The following is a 19,138-nucleotide window of genomic DNA, read 5'->3' as shown; positions in this document are numbered from 1 at the left end:
ACTGCCTCTGAAGGACAGTTTGTTAAGTTCCGAAAAAACAATGATCATTTATGCCCTCCCTCTTCTTCCACACTTCCCCAGGGCCTGGGTTGTTTTTTTGTTTTTGTTTTTTACAGCTTTATTGGAGTATAATTGCTTTACAATGATGTGTTAGTTTCTGCTTTATAACAAAGTGGTTGTTGTTGTTTTTTTGCCCCTCCCCGCCCCCACCGTTATTCTAAAATCAGTGTTTCCTATTTAGTTATTATAACTTCAGATTTTTTCAGTCATTTTTTTATCTCCATCTAGACCTTTTATCCAGAAGGGTTAGGTGCAAAAGGGACAAAAGAATTTCCACACAAAAACTTTTTTTTTTTTAACAAAAGTGTTTTTATATTGATACAACTTAACCAGAAAGGTTAGCAATTGGTCAGGACAAAATCCCAATTAAAAAAATTGTTTTCCAGAATAGGTTTACAAAACCTTCTACGCCTTTTATCCTAATCATTTATCCAGTGAGCAGCCTAGGAAAGATCAGTCTTTTGCTGGGGAGAGCTTCATTTAATAAACTGTCTTACTAGGCGTGTGTATCAGATATTGAATCAAGCTATCAGTCTGTTGTTGCAAACTACGACTAGTCCAAAAAGCTGAACATAATAAGTCAACAGCAGTGAGACCTCCCCAAGAAGAGGTCAAGAGTCCAGTCTGTTATAAGAGTGGCCATAGAGGTCATGCACCCTGGGTATGCCCTCCTTCAACTTTCAGCTTTCGGTGAGAATCAAAGTTAGGAATGTAATCAGTTTCTGTGTCAGAAATAAAAAGCCAATCAGCAGCTCAAATTAGATGGCTATCAAAAGAACAGGCCCTTTCCCAGGGGCATATATAAGAGACTGGACAGTCCAGCTAGAATCCATGTAGTTTTCAGTTTATGGCTGCACCAACTAAATCTTCACCAGCCCCCACGTCTGATTTTTGTTCATTAGGCTGGTGCCTGCTTTTAGTTGAACACAGCTCATGTTGGGTTGAAACAGCCCATAGCAGACAGTATGAGGTTTTAACTTAGAGGCAGGTCCAGGCAGTTGGAAGCTCTGAATTGAGGATTCTATAAAATTGGCAACTTTTGGGGGCAGCAATAAAGCCTAAATGCTGTAGGATCAGACAGCTGCATTTCAAGTCTAAGTGACGAGCAAGGCTTTCCTAAGCTCTTTTTGCCTTCTCAATCTTAGAGTACAAATTTACCCACTCAAAAATATGCATTTCAGGCTAGAAAATCATCAGCCTCTAAGGGTCAGACATCTGATTTTATAAGAACTAATTGGCAACTAACAACTGCTTTTTAAAACTCTCAAAGTATATTTCTATGTGGAGATGGCCACTCTTTTTATTTTGTCTCCCTTTTTTCTAGCAGTTCTAATAGGCAAAAATCATAACAAAAAATCATCAGTTACGGAGGCTTGTTTTGTTTCCAGTACTCAAAGAATTTAAGTTCCAATCTACTCACCTGGGCAAAAAGCAAGGAAGTTGTGATCCCACTGACATTTTTCCTTTGCAGCTTTTACTTATCAGGATGATCTCTTAGTATTTATGAAGTTATAAGCATATAACATTTTACATCATTTTTTATCATACATCCAGATGCAGTAGCCACAAAGCGAAGCTGTTTTATAAAATTTACTTTCCCCTTTTCCCTCAGATCTCAAGTTTACTCAGACCCCTAGCAGTAAATTTAGCATTTTTAGGGTTAATTGGTTGGGCCAGGGCACTGGTACAGCAGTGACAGCATCTAGGCTAAAGAAAATCGCTGGAGTATTTTCTTTTCTTTTCTACTTTTCTCTCTCTCTTTCTCCATTTCTCCCTTTTTTCCTTTCTTTCATCTATTTAAAGTTTTACTCCAGCCCTGGGAACTGATTTAAATAACCTTATCTCCTCTCACTTGGAGGAAAGAGCAACACATACTTCTAATACTTTTGGTCTACCCCAAACTCACCTTCAGGAATTTTTGAACTTTTCCCCCTCCCATCTGGACAAGAGAGCAGCTGCAAGCTAATTTTTTTTTTTTTTTTTTTTTGGCGGTACACAGGCCTCCCACCGCCGTGGACTCTCCTGTTGCGGAGCACAGGCTCCGGACGCACAGGCTCAGCGGCCATGGCTCACGGGCCCAGCCGCTCCGCGGCATGTGGGATCTTCCCGGACCAGGGCACAAACCCGTGTCTCCTGCATTGGCAGGCAGACTCTCAACCACTGCGCCACCAGGGAAGCCCCAAGCTAATTTTTATTCTTTGGCCCGTCCAAAGCTCATGTGTGGGAATGCTTGGGCTCTCTTTCTCTTCCCACCTAGAGGAGAGAACAACACAAATTTTCTTCTGGCTGCTCTTTTCCCCTCACTTTAGCTTACAGGGCCAAAAGCAGCCAGGGGACCCAGTGAGCCAACCCTCCTGGGGTTGGATCTATTATTTTTGAATTCCATAGGTAACTTTTACCTCTCACAACAGATAGCCACTCATCTGCTGCTTCATAACACGTGTAACCCCATAGCCACTAGAGTTTTGTCTTTCCCCAGTTCTCTCTCTCTCTCTTTTTCCCAAATATATAATTATATTTTAATGACTTAGAGTTGTTCTGGTGAAGCTCATGTTGCCACCATTGTGTCAGAGGTCCTGAAGATGACCCCTATGTTCAAAGATTTGATAGAAGGACTCATAGGACTCAGTATTATCATTGTACTCATGATGACTGGGGTTTATTTTAACAAGGTAGTAAGGATACATAACTGGATAAAAAGGAGGAAAGATACAGGTGACGTCTGGAGGAATCCACGTGGAGGCTTCCTTATGTTCTCTCCCTCCCATGAAGGGTCACATGGACTGCACTCTTGTCCCAGCAACAAAATGCAGCAATATGTGTGTGATGTTTTAGGGAACCCCCTTAGAGACTTAGTTGCCAAGATTTTTACTGGAGACTGATCATGAAGGTACCCTCTGCCTGGCATGTACCAAAACTCCAGCTCCCAAAAGGAAAGTTCATGTTCAGTGTAAACCACATTGTTTGTTCAAACATTCCTGTCCTGGTGAGCCACCCGACTCATTTAGGGAAAGTTTTCTAACAGTGTAGGAAACTGTATAAAAGTCGAATTCCCAGATACTAGCCAAGGGCCAGTGTTACAAGCATGCCTTTTTAAAGACAGCAGTCTCAGGCCTGCTCTATTAACTCTTTTATGCACAGAAATATACACAAGAGAGTAGTTAGAAAATTTGTATAAAGAATTGAAACTTTCCATTAATAATTTTCTGGACGGGATGTACTTCCTCAGCTTCATAATTAAGATGTAAGTTAAAATTGTTTATTTTAAATAAATACTCAAAGGTTATTCTAAATGTTCTAAAAGGTAAAGATTAAATTTGTCTTAAAATCTTTACAAAATCATGAAATTATTTCATTTTTATGTTATTTTCACTTAAGCTGAAAATGTGTTTATTTATATTCTCATAAATGCATAAATATTATTTACAAACGTATTCCCCAGTATGGCTTTATACAGTTAATAGTATATAAACAAGTTTTTTGAATATTAGTGAACATTACCACTTTCATTTTAGTTTTACATTGTGAAGGAAAACAGAGGTAATGAAGGCACCTGTGTTGGAGTTTCTCGCTGGCCAGTACATGACTTTAACCACCGTACTACCTCGGATATGTGGCTCTATCGGGCCTACAGTGGTAACCTCTATCACAATGGAGAACAGACTCTGACATTGTCCAGCTTCACTCAAGGAGATTTCATTACCTGTGTGTTAGACATGGAAGCCAGGACCATTTCCTTTGGGAAAAATGGAGAGGTACTGAAACTCATTCAGAAGTATTGCATGTTTTCCTGTTTTTATTTATCCTCAACTCAGTTATTCAGGTACTAGCTATTCAGTTTATGGATTATTTGCTCTTCTCTGCTTTTTCTCTAATACCTTTTGGTTCTTAAAATATTTATCAGCACCAAAAAAAAAAAAAAAAAGAAAGATAGTAAAATCCCAGGAAGATTGTTGAAACAGAGGAACAAATTAAGGTTATTTATTATATGTGGAATTTCCTTAGCAAGGTTAGCAAGGTTAATTGAGATTTGGCTCTAGTAACTTACTCTGTCTCATAAGAGCTTTGAATCTTAATGTGTATTGGATATTATCAATTAAAAAAATTTTTGTTTCCTTTTTTTCCTATCACCTCTGCCACACTATAGGAACCCAAATTAGCTTTTGAAGATGTGGATGCAGCAGAGTTGTACCCATGCGTAATGTTCTATAGTAGCAACCCAGGGGAAAAGGTAATGAAACCTCAAACCTTTATAATTAAGCATAAAGGATATTTGTTATTTTTTATTAATATTTGCTAACATCAGAGTTCACAGAAACAATAAGCTATTTCTACCATTAAAAGTATTTGCTCAGGGCCTCCCTGGTGGCGCAAGTGGTTGAGAGTCCGCCTGCCGATGCAGGGGATACGGGTTCGTGCCCCGGTCTGGGAGGATCCCATATGCCGCGGAGCGGCTGGGCCCGTGAGCCATGGCCGCTGGGCCTGCGTGTCCGGAGCCTGTGCTCCGCAACGGGGGAGGCCACAGCAGTGAGAGGCCCGCATACCGCAAAAAGAAAAAAAAAAAAAAAAAAAAAAAAAAAGTATTTGCTCAGATAATTTACTCTTCCAGATGAAGGTTAGATTACTTTTAGAAGTTGCCTTTGCTCTTTATTAAGGCACTATTTGATATTCTGGTAATTTGAATATAGTGAGTCAACTTTCAAACATATGTGCAATTTAGGAATTACAGGAAATAGTTTAGGGATAATCTGGTTTATTGGCAGTTGTGCATATGAGAAATCTAAAAATAATCTTCAGTGTAATCAGATACCATTAGGTGAATAATGGAGGTTTCAGTTAGGATGGGGAAACTGCCTTTCATTCATTCAGCTGAGAGGGTTCTCAGTCCTTGTAGATGGTGTAAATTTGAACCTTCAACCTTCAGGAGGACAGTATTAAAAAGATAACCCTCTCACTAAAAACTTGTTTTTCTCCTCATGTAAAACCCAGTTAGAGAGAAACTTCTTTGTGGTCTCCCTGTGGGTTGATTTGTTTTCTACCCCATCCTTTTACTTGAGGATATAACGTCAAGTAAAAGTAGCCTAGGTCTGGCCTCCGGAATTTCTAGTTATTTTTTAGTAGAAAGTTTTCAAGCCATCTCATATATAATGTGTCTATAATGGAAGTGCTAGATTTGGTAAATTCTAACCATGAAAGTTACCATTTATTCTGGGCTTTTAATATATTTTTAAAATTTTCAAGGAGGTATAATTTCAAGCTAGCCATTCATGAGAGAGGGGAACTGCTTCTTGAACCAGGTAGTCAACAAAACTGAACTGGAAATGAAATAAAGAGGCAAACCAGTACCTGCTTTTATCCCTTTCCCTGATGATATTCTTGCAGCCCAGAATAGGTTCTGGTATGTTCTGGTTAGAATGATGGCCTATTGCTCCCTAACATTTGTGAACCTTGAAGGAATTAATTTAACCATAGGCTTTGTATCAATCACTTTATTCTACCCAGGAGGCTTTTCTTTTTTCTTTTTTTTTTTTTTTGTGGTACGCGGGCCTCTCACTGTTGTGGCCTCTCCCATTGTGGGGCACAGGCTCCGGACGCACAGGCTCAGTGGCCGTGGCTCACGGGCCCAGCTGCTCCGTGGCATGTGGGATCCTCCCGGACCGGGGCACGAACCCGTGTCCCCTGCATCGGCAGGCGGACTCTCAACCACTGTGCCACCAGGGAAGCCCCCAGAAGCCTTTTCTGACTTCAGAATCTGATTTAAAAAAACAATACTAATAATAGTTAACATTTTTTGAACATTTACTGTGTGTCTGGCACTGTACTGATAAGCACTTTATGTGCATAGTCTAATTTAATCTTTAATATAGTAAGAGATAGATACTGTTATTAGTGCCAATGTTTTTTCAGTTGAAAAAGCTGAGGTTAGTGAGATTAAATGATTTCCAAAAATTACATACAGTTAAGATTCGAACCCAAGTCTTGCTCTTCTTTCAGCCTCTATGTCTTATTTGAAATGTGTGTCCAGATTGGGAATATACCAATTTTCTAGCCTTGTGATTTATCTTTGTGCCCCTGGAACAATATAAGATGGTCCCAGGACTCGTTATTATTCTGCTGTCTTGAGGACTAGAGTGGATAGATCCTCAAGGCTTTTCCAGGGGGTGGGGGGTTGGTGCTAAATGGAGTCAGTCACATAAACCTTGGTCTATATCTATCTTTTGGGTGGCCACAACAGCACTCCTGCTCACAGACTGCACGCAGTTTAAATGACAGGGTAGCTTATTTCGCAGGACCATACTGGTACTAACCTCAGTAGAACTGTAAAATTTGTTCACTCCTTATTGGGGGCCAATAGTATAATACACACGTATCAGGAGACCAAATACTAGTTCCACATAGGATTCATGTGCTAGAATTTATAGTTTTATAATTTACAGAATAAATAGTTTAGGAGAACTATTAATAATCACACATTTGCTACCGTCTTTTCTTTTATAGGTGAAAATTTGTGATATGCAGATGCGTGGCACACCACGAGACTTACTTCCAGGAGACCCCATTTGTAGTCCAGTAGCAGCAGTGCTGGCAGAGGCCACTATTCAGCTTATTCGTATCCTTCATCGAACAGACCGTTGGACTTACTGCATTAACAAAAAAATGACGGAAAGGCTGCACAAAATTAAGATATGTATTAAAGATTCAGGTCAGAAGCTAAAGAAAAGCCGCTCGGTTCAAAGCCGAGAGGAAAATGAAATGAGAGAGGAGAAGGAGAGCAAAGAGGAAGAGAAAGGTAAACACAATAGACATGGCCTTGCTGACCTGTCAGAGCCGCAGCTGAGGACCCTTTGCATAGAGGTGTGGCCCGTGCTGGCAGTGATAGGAGGAGTTGATGCTGGTCTTAGAGTTGGAGGTCGGTGTGTTCACAAGCAAACTGGGCGCCATGCCACACTGCTGGGAGTGGTCAAGGAGGGCAGCACGTCTGCCAAAGTCCAATGGGATGAAGCAGAAATTACCATCAGGTATGATTTGTTGAGTTACACTTTTAGCAAATGAGTATTTATTGGTGAAATGGGCCATTGCCTATGGACAGTGAGTAATTATGTATTTTAGGTGAGCTGCCAATTAACTTTTTTTTTTTTTTTTTTTTTGCTATGTGCGGGCCTCTCACTGCTGTGGCCTCTCCCGCTGTGGAGCCCAGGCTCTGGACGCGCAGGCCCAGCGGCCATGGCTCACGGGCCCAGCCGCTCCACGGCACGTGGGATCTTCCCGGACCGGGGCACGAACCCGTGTCCCCTGCATCGGCAGGCGGACTCTCAACCACTGCGCCACCAGGGGAGCCCCCAATTAACTTTTTAAAATAATTTTTTTTCATACATCTGGGTATGAGTACTGTGATTTCATAAAGGAATATTTCCCAAACTTGTGTTCCTTGGAATACTAGTGGCTTGTAAAATATATAGTTTTTATTTTGTTTTGTGAAGAAATGGTAAGCTCACTAGTTTAGGTGTAACTGGGATCCTTCTATTTTTCATTTGGCTCCCTCCTTTTTATCATTTCCATTACGCATTGGGACAGAAAAAAGCCAGTCAGCAGGTCTGTCAGTTACATGTGATGTAGGAGGGCTTTGAATGTAGGATGGGAACATTTGAGTGACTAAAATTAGGTTTTGGATTATCTGTGATTTTTAAGTATTCTTGCCTTTTTTTTTTAAAGCATATATTTCTATACCCTTAGTGTGCAACATGTTGGATGGGTATGAAAATTACATTTATTTGGCACAAACTGTGTGCTTAAAAGCATTTAGATGTGTTTGCAATCAGATAGGATTTGTGTGAAATAGAAACTTCATATGTTTAAAAGGAAGTATGTCAAGTATCTCAGTTGATAAGGGGACTCATCTAATGACTGTACAGAATTATATCATTTGAAAACATGGATTTATTGATGATACTTTGTAACTGTTCATTATACTGCTTAAAGTGATTCCACTGTTAATATGACATGGGACAGTATCAAAAACAGTGGTTCGGGCTTCCCTGGTGGTGCAGTGGTTGAGAGTCCGCCTGCCAATGCAGGGGACGCGGGTTTGTGCCCCGGTCCGGGAGGATCCCACATGCCGCGGAGCAGCTGGGCCCGTGAGCCATGGCCGCTGAGCCTGCACGTCTGGAGCCTGTGCTCCACAACGGGAGAGGCCACAACAGTGAGAGGCCCCCATACTGCAAAAAAACAAAACAAAACAAAAAAACAAAACGGTTCTTCAGTATTTTTTGGAGCTGGTACTGTTTTAGAATCTAATGATAGCAATGGACCCTCTCAGCTGAAAAATAACCATGTATGAATTTTACACACAATTTCAGGAGTTAATGGACTTCAAGCTAAGAAAGCAATGAAAATTTTACTTGTGAAAGTATCTGCCTTTTCTTTTATTCTTTGCCTTGTTTCAGAAAGGATTTATGATGCCTTACTAAGATGCATATGATATAGCAAAGTAATTAAATTAAATTAAAACCAACAAGAAAAATGACACAAAGGGAAAACAAGATTTGAAAGTTTAAGCTAGAACCAAGATTTCGTTTAATAGAACAAATATATGCCACCAAACTTTGTATACTTGCTAAAGCTTTCTGTTCCAATTTGTTTAATTATAACATGTTTAAACTTATGGAAATTCTTGATGAATATCAGGAAATACGTGATCATATTTTTGCTTAAACTAAATTAGAAGCATTTATTGAAGACTACAAAGTAATTTTTTCGAATGAAACAAAGTCTTATCTGGAACACGTTATAAATGACCATTACCCATGTAATAAACTAGATTTATTATGCAAACTTTCCAAATAGCTTACATCAGGGATCGGCATACTACACCTGGCCCGGCTCCTCTTTTTGTAAATAAAGTTACATAGCCACACACATTCATTCAGGTATATCAGTGGCTGTGCTCACACTATGATGGCAGGGTTGAAAGGTTGCAACAGAGACCACGTGGCCTCCAAGTCCTAAAATATTTACTGTTTGGCTCTTTACAGAAATTTTGCCAGTTCCTGGCTTATATTATATAGTAATGAATATTCTTATTTGAAAGCACATGAACATCTCATTGCTTTTGCGTTTAACATCACATCCCCCCACTTTCTCATAATAGATTCATTTTTCTATTTGTAATGAGTTCTCTAGTTTGTGCAAATTATTATCTGTACTGTTTACATGATACATCTTATTTTGTCTACATTATTTTCTGTACCTTCCTCTTGTCTATCCCTCACTTGCTTCTTCCTGTGTCATTCTGATCTTTATTAAAGCTTCCCAACTTTTTGGTCGCCTAGTGATACTCCATTGTATAACCTGGAACCCTGTGAACCGCTTCCTTTTGACGTGGCACGATTTCGAGGCCTGACGGCTTCTGTGTTGCTGGACCTCACATATCTGACTGGCATTCACGAAGACATGGGCAAACAGAGCGCCAAGCGACATGAAAAGAAACACCGACATGAGTCTGAGGAGAAAGGGGATGTTGAGCAGAAAATTGAGAGTGAATCTGCTTTAGATACACGAACAGGCTTAACATCTGATGATGTTAAAAGTCAGGGTACCACAAGCTCCAAATCAGAAAACGAAATAGCTTCATTTTCTTTAGATTCAACAGTGCCAGGTGTGGAATCCCAACATCAAATAACAGAAGGAAAAAGAAAAAATCACGAACACATATCCAAAAACCATGACATAGCCCAGTCAGAAATCAGAGCAGTCCAGCTGTCCTATCTCTACCTCGGTGCTATGAAATCACTTAGTGCTCTTCTTGGCTGTAGTAAATATGCTGAACTGTTGCTGATACCAAAAGTTCTGGCTGAAAATGGCCACAACTCAGACTGTGCAAGCTCTCCAGTTGTTCATGAAGACGTGGAGATGCGTGCAGCCCTTCAGTTCTTGATGCGCCACATGGTGAAACGAGCAGTCATGCGGTCACCCATAAAGAGAGCACTGGGATTAGCAGATCTGGAACGAGCTCAAGCCATGATCTATAAGTTAGTGGTCCATGGACTTTTGGAAGACCAGTTTGGGGGCAAAATTAAACAAGGTAAGTCATCTGATTTTTAAAATTTATGCTTTGTGCTGTTGAAATTATTCATAATTGTCAGAAGTGATACATTCTATTAAAGACTTACAAGTGTTTTTTTTTTGGCCAAAGCAATTTTCACATTTCCTTTGCAAGGAAAACAGTTCCTTTCTGTTTCTTTATATTAATAATCATCTGTCTACGGGCATACCTCATTTTATTGCGCTTTGCAGATACCGCATTTTTTACAAATTGAAGGTTTGTGGCAACCCTGGGTTAGGCACGTCTTTCAGTGCCATTTTTCCAACAGCATTTGCTTGCTTTGTGTCTCTGTCACATTTTGGTAATTCTCACAATATTTCAAACTTTTTCATCATTATTATGTTTCTTATGGTGATCTGTGATCAGTGATCTTTGATGTTGCTACTGTGACTTGCTGAAGGCTTAGATGATGGTTAGCATTCTTTAGCAATAAAGTATTTTTTAAGATATGTACATCGTTTTTTTTTTTTAGACATAATGCTATTGCATACTTAACAGACTACAGTATAGTATAAACATAACTTTTAGATATACTGGGAAACCAAAAAGTCACTGTATTGCAATATTTGCTTTATTGCAGTGATCTGGAACCAAACCCGCAATATCTCTGAGGTGTGCCTGTACCTATAATTTTCTATTTTAAACTTATGCAAGTATTAGAACTTAATAATTATTACATTTTGTAAAACTGAAATTTAACTCATGCCACAGAAGGTACTCAAGTATTTACTGATCTGATTCAATATATATATTATTCTGATAACTTCTCAGAGACATTTTAAAGGACTTTTAAAAGTACTACTTTCGTAGACTATATATTGTGTGTAAAAAAACCTTGTTTTATCTTTTATCCTCACCTTTGGGGATAATATGAATTCTGAGATAAAAATGAGGTTCATTCAGTAAACATTTACTGAGTGCTTACAGTGTGCCAGGTACTATTCTAGATTTTGGGGAGTCAACAGTGAACAAAGTCACCTGCCTTCATGGTGCTTCCATTCTCTTTTTCTTCCTTCCCTTCCTCTTCCTCTTCTTTTACCTTTTCCCTTACTCCCCTTCTTCCTTTTTTAGCTTAGATAGTAAGTAGGAAGAGAGAGGTGTGTGGTGCCTATAAATAGGAGTGTTAAGATCATGATTATGAAAAGTACTTCATCATTTAGCAAGCCAAATAGAATTAGCTCTCTGTTTGTAACAACTGCTATCTTGATTATGTTTATTTGTAGGCTCCCTTACCAGATAAGAAAAATTACAAATATTTGTAAGCCCTTAGGCATTTTAACTTTTTTTTTTTTTTAACTCTTGGGAGTAGTTTATTTTGTGAAGCACTGTCATTTTTAGAACATGGAGTTTCTGTTTAGGTTTTTATTATTCTTGTATTTACATATCTTCATCTTTGCTTGTTTAAAGACTAAAGATAGGCATCAAAATCAAAGTGCTAAGGAAACACAGTTTTAATGATCTTTAGAGAACCTCTGGTTAAATCTTAACAAACAAAAGTGAAACTTTTTTGTTTTTAAGAGCACCTTCTCTAAAATAAGAAATGAGTAATTACAAGGGCTTGTTACATTATTGTCTGTAGAGTCTATAACGAGTACAATAGTGAATACAGGATGTATATATATATAAGAACATTTTTTTCTGTAAATCTTTTGCAGAAATTGATACTTATGAAATATATTTAGAAGCTTTCCAAATTAAAAGTTTCCCATTCCCTCATCACTTTTGAAAAAGCAAATCCTTACTACTTTCTTAACCTTAATCTTGGTTTATAGAGATTGATCAACAAGCTGAGGAAAGTGACCAAGCCCAACAGGCACAGACGCCAGTTACCACTAGCCCATCAGCCTCAAGTACAACATCCTTTATGAGCAGCTCACTGGAGGACACCACAACTGCCACTACTCCAGTCACTGACACAGAAACGGTGCCTGCATCTGAGTCCCCAGGAGTGATGCCACTTAGTCTTCTCAGGTAGGGAAGTTGACCTTTAATGTCTGCCATATTGATGCCTATGGTTCTAAACACACAATTGTTCTCTTGTGAAGAATGTGTCCAACTAAGTCAAGGCATTCTAGAGCTAGAGGGAACCCGAGAGATCATATAGTCAAACTCATTTTACTGAAGTTGGAAGTGTCCCTCAGAAGTTTAATAACTTGCCCAAAGTCTCACAGCCAGTTAGTGGTGGTCCCAGATCTAATCAGCAGTACCACTGACAATCAGGTACTGTAGTACTCTATCTTCTTATAATGATCTTTTTTTTTGGCTAGACTTTTGAATATTTTTTTTCCTCCAAAGGTAAATACTTGTATTTTGAATATTAGAGCCTCAAGAAAGAGCTTACCTCCAGGAAAAAGATTTTTTCTTCTTGGTGTTTTCCTTTTAAGCATAATTCTTTAACTATACTTTTATTCTTTCTATGAGGTCAAACAAATCTACTTTTCAAACGAGAGAGCATGTCTTATGATCTTCAGCCAGCCCTATTTTAGTAGACTCATAAATTCCAAAGAATGCCTAAGTTTCTTTTTGCTTCAGTTTGCCAGATGTATACATAAAATAAAAACGTTTGAGTGAAAATCTTTAGGGAGAGAGTTTTGTGAGCTCTCTTAACGAGGGCTTAAGTGAAATGAAGGTAAGCAGAATAGTCTCCCTTTTTCTTATTTCTTTTCCCCCTTCCCTTAATTAATAGGTCATTATTGTTTCCAGTAAACACATCTTAGAGGATAGGAGAGAGAGTGGCTATTATTGTAATGAGTCTAAAATTTTGGTGTGCACAAGAGCCACCTGGGAAGCTTTTTAAATCTCTGGGGCTGTATTCCCCAGCAAGTCGCATTCAGTAGGTCTGGTGTGGCACCTAGTTTGCATTTGAATTAAGTTTCTCCAGTGATTCTGATACAGTGAGCTTCAGCTCACGCATTAAGAATTATTGCTCTGGTCTTAGACAGAAGGAGTGCTAATCCTAGTAGCTACCAGTGGCCGGCCCCCACACATCTGCCTCTTAGCTCTCTCACTTAAGTAACACAGTTCCAGGAAGTGCTTCTGTTCAAGAAAGGAGGAAGAGAAGAGTGATAGGATATTCTAATATGGTTTTTAATCCTTCTGGCAATTACAGAATTCAAGGCATCCACAGAGAATCAGTAGCACTGTGACTCTTTGTTGCCTTTCACACTCCATAGGCATGGAATTCAGTGGTAAAATAATGCTCCCTTGCTCCCAGAGACATTCACCAGGCCTGTGACTCCTTCTTTTCTCTTAGTCTGCATTTCCCTGTTATTGGCTAGGACTGTGGTAGAGCTGCAGTTATCTCTGCCTGGCTCAACATCATTTAATACAAGAAAAATCAGGGAACAACTGACCCCTGTGTGGATACCACCATATCACAGTTGCTTGACTGGGTTGACAGTGCTCTTTTGATGCTTAAAAAGTTATTAGTTCTGTTGGACAAATCTAAAGAGGAGTCACTCAGTGAGGATCTTCCTGGACTTATTTTTTAGCCAGTGTCTGCCTTATCAGCATGAGAGGGGCTGCTTCTCCTGTACCTTTACCCCTCTACACAGCTGACATATCATTCATATGCTGTTTTTCATTTGTGTTGGGTGACTGGGCACTTATCTTTTCTTTCCGTAACTTACCTATAGACTCTCACTTTAAATCCATGTGAATAATTTCATGGCTATAGCGAATGTATGTATCTGAAGTAACTATAAGTTATCTATCTTTAAAAGTCTTCTTTATTCTCTAACTACTATATGCCTACCAAAATACCCCTGTCACCTTGGTATTATAGTAGAAGGAAAGCTGCATGAAGGCAGGGATTTTTTTTAAATCTATTTTGTTAATTGCTGTATTCCCCCCACCTGCTGTGTTGCTTTCATTTTGCTGAACTCACAAAAAGGCATTACTTTTATAGTAAAAGCATCCTATGAGGTAACGATTTTTAACACTGTGGAGTCTCTCTTCCCTCTCCCCAATTAAACTATAGCTAACTTGTATAGTTTTCCAGGTCTCATATTCTTCTGTAAGAAGATTGTGATGTATACATTATTTTCTAATTGGATTTCTGTGCTAACCATTGTTGTTTTCTTAAAGGCAAATGTTCTCTAGTTACCCAACTACCACTGTACTTCCCACACGTCGTGCACAGACTCCTCCAATATCATCATTACCAACCTCTCCTTCTGATGAAGTAGGAAGGAGGCAAAGCTTAACTTCTCCTGATTCCCAGTCAGCAAGGCCAGCTAACCGCACAGGTGCGTGTGCTATCATGCACTATGACACCCAGACCTTGACATTCCATATGTGTGAGACTTCATTACGTGGGCACTGTGTTTTGTCTTCACTGAAGGTAAAACAGTGATTTTAATTAAGGGGAATCTGCCCCATCAAACTGAGCTGTCTTCTCTCTTTTGAAGCTGTAGATTGAATTATGGCTATTTAAGAGAGAAATAATGTAGTGTACATCAGTCATATTAGACCTTCTTTCTTTTCTAATATAGGCATTTTAATGCTGTTAATTTCCCTCTAAGCACTGATGTTGCTGCAATCCAAACATTTTGAAATGCTATGTTTTCATTTTCATTCAGTTTAAAGTACTTTTTAGTTTACCATTGATATCTTTTTTTTTTTTTTTTTTTTTTTTTTTGCGGTACACGGGCCTCTCACTGTTGTGGCCTCTCCCGTTGCGGAGCACAGGCTCCGGATGCGCAGGCTCAGCGGCCACGGCTCACGGGCCCAGCCGCTCCACGGCGTGTGGGATCTTCCCAGACCGGGGCACGAACCCGTGTCCCCTGCATCGGCAGGCAGACTCTCAACCACTGCGCCACCAGGGAAGCCCCTGATACCTTCTTTGACATATGGGTTATTTGGAAGTATGTTATTTCACTTCCTAATAGTAGGGGATTTTCCAGGTATCTTTCTATTGTTGATTTCTAGTTTAATTTCATTGTCATCAAAGAACATATCTTGTATAATTTGAATTATTTTATTTTATTTTTATTTATTTATTTTTTGGTTGTAGATATTTAACTTTATTAGAAACTGCCTATAGTTTCCCATAGTGGTTGTACCATTTTCTAATTGCTTCTTAGACTCTCAATCAGTCCTATTTTTTTGCCTCACTTTCGTTTCCAGAAGTATCTGCTGCCACCCATTTCTGAACATTTTGAGATTCTGAGGAATAAGTTCTGTTGTTTTGACTTTCCTCATTGGTATTGTAGGATTCAGTTTTCTCAGGACCACTGAGGCAATTTATGTTTGCCCATTGGCTTTCTAACTTCTAAAATTTTATTGCAGTTTTCCTGTTCTCTCTGTCCTTATGGATTTCTGCATTTAAAATATTTCCTTTACTGCCATTTTAATGGGTTTTCAGGTATTAGTAGGACTAAATGCTTATGTTCAATTCACTATTTTAAGTTTATTCATTTTAAAAAAGCGTTTATTGGACTATAATTGATTTACAATGTTGTGTTAGTTTCAGCTGTACAGCAAAGCGAATCAGTTATACATATTCATATATCCACTCTTTGTTAGATTCTTTTCCCATATAGGTCATTCAAGAGTATTGAGTAGAGTTCCCTGTGCTATACAGTAGGTTCTTATTAGTTATCTGTTTTACATAAGTAGTGTTTATATGTCAATCCCAATCTCTCACTTTATCCCTTTTCCCCCCTGGTAACCATAAGTTTGTTTTCTACATCTGTGACTCTATTTCTGAAACTTGTTTTATGGTGCGGAATATGGTCTGTTTTGTTTGTTTGTTTTTTGTTTTTGTGGTACAAGGGCCTCTCACTGTTGTGGCCTCTCCCGTTGCAGAGCACAGGCTCCAGACACGCAGGCTCAGCGGCCATGGCTCACGGGCCCAGCCGCTCTGCGGCATCTGGGATCATCCCAGGCCGGGGCACGAACCCGTGTCCCCTGCATCGGCAGGCGGACTCTCAACCACTGCGCCACCAGGGAAGCCCTATGGTCTGTTTTTATAACTATTCCATTTACACTTGGAAAAAAAAGTGTGTATATGCTCCTGTTGAGTGGTATGTTCTAGAAATTGTTGGTTAGGTCAAGTTGATTGATAGTGTTGTCCAAGTCTTCTTTATCCTTACTTATTTTTCATTTACCTATTCTATCAATTACTGTGGGAGTGGTGTTGAAATCTCTAATTGTGGATTTGTCTATTTCCCCTTTCATTTATTAGTTTTTGTTTCATGTACTTCTAAAGCTCTGTTTTTAGGTCCATAAACATTTAGGATTCTTATATCTTCTTAATGAATTGACCTCTTTATTGTTATGAAGTGACTCTCTTTATCCATGTTAATTCTGTTTGCCCTTAAATCTGCTTTATCTGGTTTAAATGTAGCCACTTCTGATTTTTTAATTTGTTTTATAATATATCTTCTCCCATCATTTTACCCTTAACTTATTTGGGTCTTTGTATTTAAAGTAGATTTCTTAAAGGTAGCCTATAGTTGGGTCCAGCTTTTAAAATTCAGCCTTATGTTCTCTGCCTTTTAATTGGGATGTTTAGACCATTTACCTTTACTGTGATTATTGTTATAGCTGGGTTTAAATCTACCATCTTTTTTTTCCATCTCATCAGTTCTTTGTTTCCTTTTTCCTCTTTTTCTATCTCCTTTGAATTAAATGAGTATTTTTAAAATTCCATTTTATCTCCTTTGTTGGCTTATTAGCTATACTTGCTATTGTGTTTTTAGAGATTACTTTCAGGTTTATAGTATACATTCTTAATTATCACAGTCTACTTTCAAGTAATGTTATACCACTTCATGTATAATAAAAGAATCTAACAATAGTATGCTTTCATTTCCCCTTTCGCAGCCTTTGTACTTTTGTTATTATAAATTTAACTTATATGAATCTTATAAAGCCCCATAATACATTATTATTTTTGCTGTATACAGCCAATTATCTTTTAAAGATATTTTAAAAAACTAAAGTATGTATTTTTTATTTACTCATATATTTTCTAGTTTTGAGATTCTTTATTCTTTTATGTATATCCATATTTGCATCTGGTATCATTTCCTTCTGCTTTAAAGACTTCCTTTAACATTTCTTGTAGTGATCTGCTAGTGATAAACTCTTTTGGCTCTTATATATCCAAAAGAGTCTATTTCACCTTAATTTTTTGAAAAAATATTTTCACTGGGAATAGAATTCTATATTGACAGTTGTTTTTTTTTTTTCTTCAGTACTTTAAGGTGTTGCTCTCCTGTCTTCTGATTTGCATTGTTTCCAGTGATAAGTCTTCTGTCTTTCTAATGTTGATGTAATATGCCTTTTTCTCTGGCTGCTTTTAAGATTTTTCTTTTTATCAGTGGGCTTAAGCAATTTGATTGTGATCTGCCCTGGTATAGTTTTTTTCATGTTTCTTGTGCTTGGGGTTTATTGAGGTTTTTGGATATGTGGGTTTAAAGTTGTCATTAAATTTGGAAATTTTTCATTCATTATTTTTTTCAGATTTTTTTCTGTTCCACTACTCCTCCGTTTCAGTGTCTCCAGTTACATGTATATTAAGCCACTTGCAGTTATCCCACAGATCACGATCACTGATGCTCTGCTCTTTTTTTGTTTTTGTTTTAAATTCTTTTTCCTGTCTGTGTTTGATTTGTGATAATTTTTATTGTTGTGCCTTCCGGTCACTAATATTTTCTTCTGCAGTGTCTAATTTGCTCTTAATCCCATCCAGTGTATGTTTCCCTTCAGATATTGTATGTAGTTTTCTAGAAGTTCTGTATATGTCTTTTTTTTTTTAATCTCCCATGGCTTTTATAACATACTCAGTCTTTCCTCTACCTTACAGAATACATGGAATAACAGTTCTCATTATTAAAACAGTTATATTCTGTGAACACAGAATTAGTGAAAACTGAACCATTGTTCCCTAGGGAAAATACAGGGCTAGGTTTCTGTGAGCTTCTGGTCACTTCTTTGTCAACTGATGAATATATAACCTTATTTTATGTGTGTTTCAATTTAAAGACACCATATTTAATATGTATTGTTGATTCATTAGCATTGAACTCATGGCCAGCAACACTATTAACTCATGCCTGCGTGAAGCTTAGCACTTATATTTTCTCCATAAGGCACATTTTAGCCTTCTTGCACTTAGGAACACTAGACAGCATTTCAGCACTGTACTTGGGGGCCATTTTAAACAATGAAATCACCAACAAAAAGCACAAAAAATGCAAAAGAAGTAACACTAAATAGCATGAAAGGACAATTGTTATAGTCTGAGAGCTGAAACAAGAATACAGAGCATCACCTTGTTTGACCTCAGCTGGGAACAAATGCATCAGAAGACTGAATTTTTTGGTCACCCTGTGTGTGTGAATGACTGTGAAAGTGCCATGAGTATTGATTTTGGAGTTACAAATTAACTTAAAGGAGTAGATTAATTGGCAGATAGGGAATCCACAAATAACCAGAATCAAGTGTATTTATAGTATCTGTTTTAATGTCTGTGGTACTTAATTTATCAATTATTTCTAGATCTGTTTCTATTAATTAATTTTTCTCCTCATTTTGAATTGTGTTTTCTTGTTTCTTTGCATGTTTGGTAATTTTTTATTCGATACCAGACATTGTGAATTTTACCTAGTTGGGTGCTGGATATTTTGTATTTCGTTAATTGTATTATACTTAAACTTTGTTCTAGAATTCAGTTAAGTAACTTGAAAACAATTTGATTCTTTCAAGGCTTCCTTTTAAGCTTTGTTAGGTGGGACCAGGACAGCCTTTAGTTTGTTTAGTATTCTATCTAATACCTTATGCATTACAAAGTTTTTTCATTCTGGCTTGTTGTAACACAAACTTCCCAACCCTATGTGAGCTCTAAGGATTGTTCTGCCTGCTGCTTCTTGGTGACTCTTTCCCTAGCTTTGGATAGTTGCTGTATTAGCATCAGCTGAGGACTTGAGGGGAAGAGGACCCTCTGCACATTTCTGGAGTTCTCTATCT

At 38.2% G+C, this 19,138-nt stretch overlaps 1 protein-coding gene across 1 annotated transcript in view; it reads left to right on the top strand.

Moving 5' to 3' along the window:
• Nucleotides 1-19,138, top strand: part of HERC1 (HECT and RLD domain containing E3 ubiquitin protein ligase family member 1) — a 213,134-nt gene that overhangs the window by 127,479 nt on the left and 66,517 nt on the right. Inside the window, exons 35-40 of the mRNA XM_082617315.1 lie at nt 3,576-3,815; nt 4,208-4,291; nt 6,559-7,079; nt 9,366-10,141; nt 11,935-12,133; nt 14,249-14,409. Coding sequence (XP_082473441.1) covers nt 3,576-3,815; nt 4,208-4,291; nt 6,559-7,079; nt 9,366-10,141; nt 11,935-12,133; nt 14,249-14,409 — 1,981 coding nt within the window. The remainder of the gene's footprint in view (nt 1-3,575; nt 3,816-4,207; nt 4,292-6,558; nt 7,080-9,365; nt 10,142-11,934; nt 12,134-14,248; nt 14,410-19,138) is intronic.

This window comes from Mesoplodon mirus, assembly GCF_964341445.2.
Source record: "Mesoplodon mirus genome assembly, chromosome: 4".
Classification (NCBI taxonomy): domain Eukaryota; kingdom Metazoa; phylum Chordata; class Mammalia; order Artiodactyla; family Ziphiidae; genus Mesoplodon; species Mesoplodon mirus.
This window is presented reverse-complemented; position numbering and strand designations above follow the sequence as displayed.